The sequence below is a fragment of the Pholis gunnellus genome (assembly GCF_910591455.1).
Source record: "Pholis gunnellus genome assembly, chromosome: 5".
Classification (NCBI taxonomy): domain Eukaryota; kingdom Metazoa; phylum Chordata; class Actinopteri; order Perciformes; family Pholidae; genus Pholis; species Pholis gunnellus.
Genome location: NC_136531.1, coordinates 6790389 through 6800929, shown reverse-complemented (window position 1 = coordinate 6800929; position 10541 = coordinate 6790389). Strand labels below are relative to the sequence as shown.

Here is a 10541-nt window from a genome sequence, read left to right as displayed (position 1 = left end):
GTTAAGATACTGTGAAGTTGTCAAATCCCCTGGCTCCACCCCCACAGAGTGTGACAGCTGGTAACCATGGAAACACGTGCAGGAATCATGTTAATTGGCTGAAATGACAGCTCACCCTACTTTGAGTAAGACCTCCTCCTGTCCATTGTTGTCTCACCCACCTCTCCCTCACACACACACACACACACACTACAACCCAATTAAGAGTCAGTTTTAAAAAAAAGGAATAAGAGAGTGACAAATAGGAGGGCAGGGGATTGATATTGAGTAAAGGGGGATGAGAGAAAGTATAAAAGAAAAGAGAGAGAAGCGCAGAAGAAGAAAGGCAGGCAGAGAAAGGTACTAGTATAGGAATGACGGATACAGCTTTTCTCATCTTTGAACAAAAGGAAACGCTCTGAATGTTTCATGCACTGCTGAATAAGTTATGTATGCGCGTGTGTGTGCGTGCGTGTGTGTGTGTGTGTGTGTGCTTACGCACCTCCCTACATGTATGTGCCTGTTTCTATGTGTGTCATATGTTGCATGGAAAAGCTCAGCATTCACAAAGTAGGCACCTTGTTCCACACTTGGAATCTAACGTCTCCCCCTCCCAGAGAAACAGGAAATATAAAAGAGATCAATGTAGCTCTGAAGGAACACAAAGACCGTTATATAATAAGCAAAAGCCAACGTTGATTTTGTGCCAAATAACTGTGTGTTAGATAGACGTGCTGTAGCGTGGAGAGATGTACAGTATGTTGTCAACACGGCACAAAAGGAGGATGACTGTGTTTCTAAGAGGGAGGAAATGGAAGGACATGAGCTAGGAAATGAATTTGTAATATGTACTGAGTGCAAAAACGGCAGACAGGAAGGAGGGGTCAACTCGGGAAAAAAATGGGACTTACAGCTCTTGGGGACTGCCCCCCCTCCCAGTGTGCTCACATTAAAGTCCCTGTCGAACAACGTCCACCCACATTACTTCCCCCGCAGATCACTCACACTCACACACACACACAAACACACACACACATACACACACACACGCGTAAGTATAGAGTATCGACATATATACAATTAATCACATAATGGGACACATGCCAGTATAGCCGTGCCGTGTGGACACGCAAACAGATGAGATGACTGACGGACACGAAAACAAACAAATAATCGGAAGTAACCGGGCCGTCGGGGCAGAGCTACGCTGTTGCCAGGCAACCAGGTGATTCCTCTAAAGTGCCTCTCCATGGGAGATTCCCTCGTTTGTGTGAGGGCATTCACACGCTTGTTTGTGTGTGTGAGTGTGTGTGTGTGTGTGCGTGAATGTGTGTGTGTGTGTGCGTTTGTGAGTGTGTGTCCAGTAAGTTAGTGCTGACACAGTGAGCGTACAATAATCTGGGATGCGACCATGGTAACAACCCAGCAGGCGAGCTTTGTCGATAGCATTTGTAGTTGTTTTCACCCCCCACCACCACCCTTTTTCTTTTGGTGTACATTTTATTTATTCAGCAATTATGTATTTATATTTTATAGAGAACACAGAGTGCTGACGGTGGCAGATACCCACAGACGTGCACACACGACACTCACACACACACACACACACACACACACACACACACACACACATGGAGTCATAAGCAGCGGAAAATATTCAATTTGGAAACCCTTGACAAATCCCTGAGGTGTTGCTGACGTTTATGCATGCTTCGGAGTATTCATAGCTGCTCACACACACAGGCTGCAGCGCTGACAACTACACCTACACACACATACACACACACACACACACACACACCTTCACGTCATCAGCAGAAGTGGATAGAGGTTGAGATGAAGAGTGAGAGACGGGGAGGGGAATGGGAGGTGAGTGGATGAAGACCGAAGCAGAGCGAGGTTCGGAGGCGACGTGAGTTCTTACTGTTTGTGACTCCTGCTGTATAAATGGAGGCCAGTAACAATGCTACTGACAGGCGACTGTAACCCTGGAGATTTATTAGGGCTTGTCACTATGGAAACCTCCAATCAGGGACAAAATGTTACCCATCTTTTCCAACAACTAATGGCTCCAAGAAAATACCTGAGATCTTCCAAACACACACACACACACACACACACACAGACAGACATGCACAATGCTGACCTTCTTCCCGTCTCTCTTGTGTTTAAAGCTAAAGTAAACATCTCAGCGCGAGGTGCCTTGTAGGTACAACGGCTTTGAGAGAGTACAGAGCTGAAACACAAACAGACAATGTCTCCCTCACATTCATTCGCTTTCTCTAAACAGAAACAGAAACAGACACACACACACACACACACACACAAGTTCGCAGTGCTTCAGGTGCACTCCCGGCGGTGAAGGATATGGGTGGCAAACAGCTCGAAGGCACCAGGACCGGGGTGGGCTGGTTTGGGTCAGAACCAAAAGAACCACTGGTGCTAGAGTGGGATACGGCAGCTCTTCTTCTTCCTCTTCCTCCTCCTCTTCCTCCCCTTCCTGCTCCCTCTCCTCTCTATCAACTGACACGTGCACCTTCTCCCCCTCCTCCTCCTCCTCATTCCCTTCCTCCTGCGTTGGTCCTCGGTGCTGCTCATGCAGGTCTGAGTCCTGGTTGCCCGTCATCGCCGTGCTGTGAACAGCCTGAACCTAAAAGAGGGCGCAAAGTGGGCAACGGCAAACTGTTCAGGACACAGGGAACATATGGATGCATGTTTGTGTGTGTGTGTGTGTGTGTGTCCGTGTGACTTTGTATGATTCTGCTGTGTTGCCTCGTGGATGGAGCTGCAGCTCCACAAAACAAACTGCGCTGATCGTCAAGCCTGTCCATCAGACCCTTTACCCTCTAGCTAAGCAGCATAGAAACTCTGTTTTTCTCTGAAACAATAAGCGACCTTCAGGGGAAGAATCACAGCCAGCAAGCAGTCCTGTGCAGGAAACATAAATCTACAAAAACCTAAACAGAATGAACTGAAGGGACGTGAGCAAAGGTGCAAACACAGTGTCAGCCCAGGCAACAGGAAGCACTTAGACCACTTCATTTTAATCCGACAGCTGTACAATTCAGTGATGACAACAGGCCATTACTGCTGATGCTTTTAATCCAGACTGGCTTTAAACAATCTGGGCATACAGTGAGAGAAAGTAGCTTAGACGGCCTGTTCATGTTGCTGTGAAGTGAACAAAGTGTGGGCTATTTCATTCATTTACGATCACTTTCATGATGATTACTTACAGCTCTCTGAGGTATAATTTTTTCTTGAGCTATAATTTAACATAAAATCTCATGACACGCAGTGACTTTGTCGAGCTACAACAGCCTGTGGTTAAATTGCATAAGTACTGACAGGAATTTCTTGAAGCATCGGAATATCATGTAGGAAATGCCAAATTGAATGATAATCGCAGTTTAAATCAAGAGCGTGATCACAAGAGCGGATTCATTTCCTGTTTTCAATTTCATCACATTTTCTGCTTTATTGGACGGTATATGCAGTGGAGTTTGGCAGTAAAAGATGGGAGTTGGAGCATGTGACACAGTCCACATTGTCTCGAGTGCACAGCAAACACTCCCCACTGCTCATTCCATTGCTTATTGATCCCCTGAGATTCTGGAAAATGTATTCCAAAGCTACCAATTTGTTGTCAAGTTGGAGCAAGCGCTGCATTATTTGGAAAACGAACATAAAGAACAATCAGGAAAGCAGAAGTCTGGGCCAGCAACGAGTCTGTGCAGGCATTATACTCTGCCTACCGTGAGACAGGGCAAGAGGAGAGCTGGCATGCAGGTTCATAGCGTAGACAGGAGTGTTTCTGTGTGTGTGCGTTTGATGAAAATAATGAGATTGAATCTGCCACTATCCTTCTTTCCTGTGTATTTTCATGATGGGCACGTTGCCTAGATTGAGTGAGGAGTCCAGGGCCGCACAGTTTAAGGCTTTTTGTTGTGATTCAACAGTAGCTGATGGGCGGACATCAATTAACCACTGAAAAAAAAGAAAGCCTTTCTCCTGCACAGTTAAAAACCTGCTGATGAGCCCTTACAAAAGACTTTAAAAGCTCATTATGAGCCTCCCTTGCTAACAGTAAGGCCATGTGGAAATTAAATCCTCCTCTCAACCAGTTACCAGAACAAAATATATTCACACCTCTATAAGACCTCTGAAACACATTAAGTTTATTATTCCTTTATACTGTGCTGTGTGCACTCATCACAAATGCATAAATTGCCTAATCTTTTAACCAAAAATGTACAACAGCATCATGCTCAATAAAGCCAGGGTAAACAACAGATATCTTTGAATTCAAACATTTTCTTTTCAGTATTATTGTTGTACAGTGATATACAAAAATCCTGCTGAAGGCCAACCAGTTCCAGATACCGACGATGTCTATGAGGCTACAGCATTTCCCAGAATTACACTGAAACGCAAATAGTCTAATTAATCCTAGAATAAACGGTAGAATGGTATAAAACCAAACATCTCCGAATTAGTCTCGTCATTTTAGTGAAATGATATGATGTAATATATATATATATATGTATACATATATATATATAAATATATAGGCCTACCATAAAGTACGTTAAGGTCATTAACTTATAACACTTTACCTGGTTATGAGAAGATTATTTAAATTAATTTTAATTTCTTCCTTTATGAGGAAGACACACCGCCATTGACAAAGAGCGACATCATAGGATCTGGACATTTTCTATTGTGCCACGGGCATTCACCAAGCGCAGTGCCCGGGACAGGAGAGCAAAGACAAAAGTATATTATTGCACAAAAAAACAAAAAACTTTGACTGCCTTCCTTACCGGGGTGCAGCGTCCATCCACCGGCGTCATTCACTCCGGGTCCGCCGTGCGCCCTGAGCTGGAGCCCTGGTGCTCCATCTGAGAGCAGCCCGCTGGTCCTCTGCCTCCTCCCCCCTGCCGATATCCAAACTCAGTCCGTCAGTCGGGACTCGGGTGGATGAAATAAAGAGGTGGGGGGGGGAATTAGAGAGGAATGTGGCGCAGAAGTTTTAATAACCTGGAAAAGTAAAGTTAAATGTAACCAGGTGGCTCCCCGTGCGTCTGCGTCCCCTAAGCCGCTGGACGCGCTCTGCGGTGTTCAGGTACCGGAGTTCAGGCGCACCGGGGAGAGAGAGAGGGTGAGCCGCGTCAAGCCAGCCACAGAGAGGCAGACCGGAGATACCTTCAAAATAAGACAGTCTAGTCCCGGAAGCCACACAGTCTTGTTACACCTTGTTGAATACCATAAATCGATTAGTTAGGCTTCCATTTCATCATTCTCTTCGGTAAACTAGAAAACATAGCAGCTGGTGAACAAACAAAATCATTAGGAGCACAGCACTTTGTTGCCATTGCAACCAGATGGTTAGCTGCTACACGTGTGTGTGCTACAGTGAACAAATCCCTTGAGTGCAACACTCATGTAGGTTATATAAAGATAAACAGTGTTTACCAACAATTTCCCAAGTAATCTCTCTGATTTCATGTTGAATTTTTGACCTCAGCTTCCATCCCGTGCGTAATCAACCCATTCATGTTGAGTGAATCAAATTATAAACATAATAAATACAAAATAATACCTACTCCGATAACCGTTTTATTTTGAAAGTTTTGGCAGGAGAGCTTTATTCTTAATCCCGGATAACTTGACACTGACGGAGCAAGTGAGAGCATGTGACTGGACCCCTCTCCTCCGCCTCAAAGTGCACCCCAACCCAATATCCCTCTGACACTCTGCCTACGCGTGGCAGTTATCTCACCAGCCATGCTGGGGCTCCTCACTCAGCAGGGATGTAGATTCACTAAACCCAAAGGTGTGGCAGAGCTCCGACACAGCAGTACCTTGAAATCATCTTATGCTACACCAGGTTTGAACAACAATGAATAATGGCCATCACTGTACTCTGTATTATCATTGATATAATAGTGGTGGAATAAGTATTCAGATCCTGAACTGAAAATATCAATACCACAATTAAAAAATACTCCATTACAAAGTGAAAGTCCTGAATTCAAAATGTTACGTAATGCTGTAAAAGTGCAAAGATTTGTTTTTAATTCTTCTTTTAGTAATGAGGTATTATATACATATTGAGTTGTGTTTTTATTGCTGGGGCATTCACATGTTATCAGTATCTTAACGACGTATAGTGGTCAATGTGAGTTTATTGTTAGGTGGTGTAATCTATCACACCATATGATATTTTATATTTTATACTCTGGTCATATGTTTTGGGTCAAAATTGTAACCTGAAAAGTAACTAGTAACCAGATGTCAAATAGGCTTATATTTAGGAGTAAAATGTCCCTCTGAATATTAATGGAGTAGTGACATAAAATAGAAAGACTCAAGTAAACAAGTACCTCAAGATTGTAGTAAATGCACTTTCAGCGTTGTCCATAATTTAGTTTCACTTAATTTTCATCCATTAAATAACGTGTTTTTTACTCACTCCAATCAAAGACAGGGCTGTTATATTTTAGATGAGAGCTGATACCAACAGGGCTGAGTGAAAAAGGCAGAATAGGCATCTTTAACGTCTTAAAATAGAGAGAAACTCAACTGCTGCTCATTTTTCTTGGGGCTCCATCCGATTCCCTGAAGGCCCGCTGGCAGTCCCTGGATCCCCATTTGGGATCTAATATTAGAACTGCAGTGCAGTAGGTGTAAGCAAACAGCTTCCAGGGAGCACTAGTCTTAAATGCTCTCATGCCAATTTTTTAATATCTATATGGCCTCCGAATAATTTTCTGCTGGTGTTCTGTTCGATGTTTACACTCATCAGGAGTCCCACGGTAGCGGCTCTGAGGGGCTATAATGCTATAATGCTCAATGAACGCTAGCAAACAAATTTGGAGGCATTAAAAATAGACTGACAACTTTGCTATTTTTAGGCCCTACGAGCGCGGCGAACTATTTAAAATGTGCTGTGCTGGAGGAACACGTTACCTAAATTGAAGAGGTTTTTCGGATTGTAATGTCGGTAAGACCAAGAAGCTGTGTCTGGGAGGTAGGATGGGAGATGGCAGCATCTTCAAGCCTGTTATTATGAAGGGGCAGGTAAAGTACTTTAAATATCTGGAAACAATTACTAACAATAAACTCACCTTTAAGACGAATACAACGACTATCTGTCCTCGGGATATTGAGGAGCTTCAATGCCAGCAAACACACCCTGACCATGTTCTACAGGTAACTCTCTGAGAGTATTCTCACCTATAACTTTGTCTCTGAACCTGGGACACAGGGACAAGTTGAAACAGCGGCAGCCAGGTCATTGGAAATAACCTATAGAACCGGTCCACGACCAAAAAGGCAATCCAGCTTCACACATCATTCCAGCTGTTGCCATGTGGCAGGAGACTCAAGGTTCCACTAGCTAGAAAACACAAGTAATGTGTTCCCTCTGCTGTGGTTATCCTAAACTGAGACACAATAAAATACAGCTGCTGCTGTTGAAAATGTATTTTATGTATTTGAGCTGCTCTTTACTGTCTGTTTACTGTGTTCCCAGAAAACCAAAGTCAACTTTTCCATTTCATGTAATGGACAGTAATCGTATCTTTATATATTAACTCAGGGGATCACCTATAAGTCAACCTGATTGTCGAATGTCTGCATTAAACTGTGGAGATATTCTGCTCTGACCCAAAGTGTTGCACTTACAGACTGGCGGATTCACCGCTATAGTGTGGCTGGAAAATAAGATGAGATTTTCCCTCAGAGTAGGGAAACACCGTGCAATACCCAATCAACGCCCACAGCCGACAAGACTCCTCGCAGCTCTCATAACTGTTACAGCAGCGGCGTACATCAAACATTTAGTGTATCTCAACAACAGAGTTAAAGAATCTAGCACACATTCAACCACATAAACACACACAGACCTCTACGGCTAACATCTTGCTCTCCCCGAGAAGAGTACTGATGAGGAACATTGTTGGATGCCTCCGCGCGTGTGTGTGTGTGTGTGTGTGTGTGCATGTTTGTGTGCGCGTGTGTGCGTTGGTGGTAATCGGTTGTTACTGGGTCTCCCTGGCTGTGTTCGTTTTCTCTCTCCTTCCAGCTCAACTCATCCTTCTCACACTTACTGTCTCGTGTAACTCATGCAAGACTCTTTCTGCTCCACAGAATCATTTCATGCATTTTTCACTCCTCCGTCACCGCGGTGTGTCCAAATGATGCTTTACATTAGTCACTGAAATGCACTCACACACACGGGCAGAAATACATTCCCTCTGTTATCGGTTGAGGATGGGTATCTAGGGCAAACATTATTATCAGCGGGTGGTAGGCGCCCCTTGGGTGTGTTTCCATGGTGACCATCACATAACATTATATATAGGGAAGTGTTTTATTCAATGCTATGTACACTCTCTCACACTCACACACACACACACACACACACACACACACACACACACAAACACATTCTGATGCAAATTCAATCACGGATCAATAATCCTGATCAATCATTGAAATTGCCATGAAAACCACCTGAGGGCACATCATGCTACTGTACACACACACACGCACACACACACACACACACGCAAACACACGCACATACAGAAACACATTGACACTGAGCCTGCCTACTACTCTACTTGACCTAGTGTCATGTAGTAGTACATGAAGAGGTTAACAGAGCATACACACACACACACACACACACACACACACACACACACACACACACACGCGCACACACACGGTATGGTCAGCGGTGTTCATGTCAGCTTCTGAAAGTTTCAGTTTTCTGAGCAGGGAAACAGAGAAGACCACAGTAATTATCTGTCTCTGTTGACTGTAAATATGTCTGTTCTGCCCACAAATCACTGTGTTCATATTTTGTCATTGAAATATTTCCACTGTAAGCTGCAGTGTGTAATCTAAACGGTACTGCATTAGTAATCACAGAAAAGACTTTCATGTCACAAAATAAGTTATAATCAAGTATCTTTTCCGCCAGCATAACTTTTATATAGATATTTTATTGTATTTTAGACAAACAACTGGAGGGATTTTACCATGCATCCTTTTTTTATCAGTTCGAGGAATCATAGAAATCTTTCACACAATACAATTTCCACATCCCACTCTCCTCTCGCTGTCTCCCTCAGCTTTTTCTGCGGCGTATTTGCAAAGCATAAATGCACAGTGGTCCTTACAAACGCATGGGCGACCATGCACGCAGAGCCAGCGCTTACCGCAGACGTTACATTTATGACAGGATAAGAGAGAGTTAGGATGTGCGAGCCAGTCAGCGGAGAAGCATCTTTTCTGACAATCGGCAGAAGTGAAGTTGCTTAGCAACCTTTGGCCTTGATGACAGGAAATGATGTCATGCTTGTAAAGCAGACGCACACATATTCACAGGCAGATAACAGGTGCACACATGCACGCACACACGTGTGTGTGTGTGTGTGTGGACACGCACACACACACGTGCAGAGTGAACCTTGCAGGAGAGTAGATGAGAGGAATAGTGTTGTGATGATAATCTGGTGCAAGGGTTCTAACAAACATTAATCTTCTCTAATGGTCCCACTGATCTCTGAGTCTATTAAGGCTGACCTTACATAGATATATATATATACACACGCACGCACGCACGCACACACACACACACACAATGCATGGACTAAGCTGAGAATGTGCTTTTATGTGCTGCTGTTTAGGGGAGAACTGCATCTCCTGCTCTGTCATTTCTCAATGCATCACACAACCCTTCTGTGAACCCATCTCCTCCCTTCAGCCCGTTTCCTGTGATCCAACAGTCACACCATCTCTCTGACTATAGGCACATACACCTGCAACATGCACACACACACACACACACACAGACACACAAACACAATGAAGCTTATTGCTGTGTGCTCTGGGAGAGGGAGAGGGAGGGAGAGGTGGTGACATGTGGGGTTATATTTTGGAGCTGAGGCATATGAGAGAAGATCTTTTATTGTGAGTCTGTTTCCCTCCCACGATAGAAGTTGCAGGAGTTACAGCTCCACACGGTGTTCAGTCTGTGTCACTGCACTCGTTTCCTTGTGGGACGTTGTGCTTTAATTATTCATGTTTGTGAAGGAATGAGCTGCCAAAGACTCTGAAACTCACCAATGAGTTTGAGGATCTGCTTTCGAGGACATACTTCATCCTCTCTGAATAATCCAGTTACTTCCAAATATATCTGATACTTCATGTGCTGCAGTACATCACTGTCTTTTACCACCTAGATGTGTGATATATGTTGTCCAACATGTACTTCGGGCTTCTTGTAACAAAATGGGGCTGAGCCTTTATGTCCATGTTGCTGCTATTGATAAAACTTTCCATGAAGACATCTAGAGCGCATTATGAGGCCACTCATGGTGAATTATAATGCATATATAATGCTTCATTACTACATTTCACTTTACTTTAGCACACACAATGATAACTTATGATACAGGATGGACCATTACTGCAAACTATGAATCCTTAAGTACAGTTGGTTGTTGTGAGTACAGGAGAGTATACGTAGTCATAATCTAATATAA

At 43.8% G+C, this 10541-nt stretch overlaps 1 protein-coding gene across 1 annotated transcript in view; it reads right to left on the bottom strand.

Annotated features, from left to right (window-relative positions):
* LOC306695572 (voltage-dependent T-type calcium channel subunit alpha-1H-like) overlaps positions 1–2634 on the bottom strand; it is a gene marked incomplete at its 3' end in the record, with an annotated part of 38883 nt that extends 36249 nt beyond the window's left edge. Inside the window, exon 1 of the mRNA XM_079158835.1 lies at positions 2339–2634. Coding sequence (XP_079014961.1) covers positions 2339–2605 — 267 coding nt within the window. The 5' untranslated portion in view covers positions 2606–2634. The remainder of the gene's footprint in view (positions 1–2338) is intronic.
* Positions 2635–10541: the final 7907 nt, after the last annotated feature.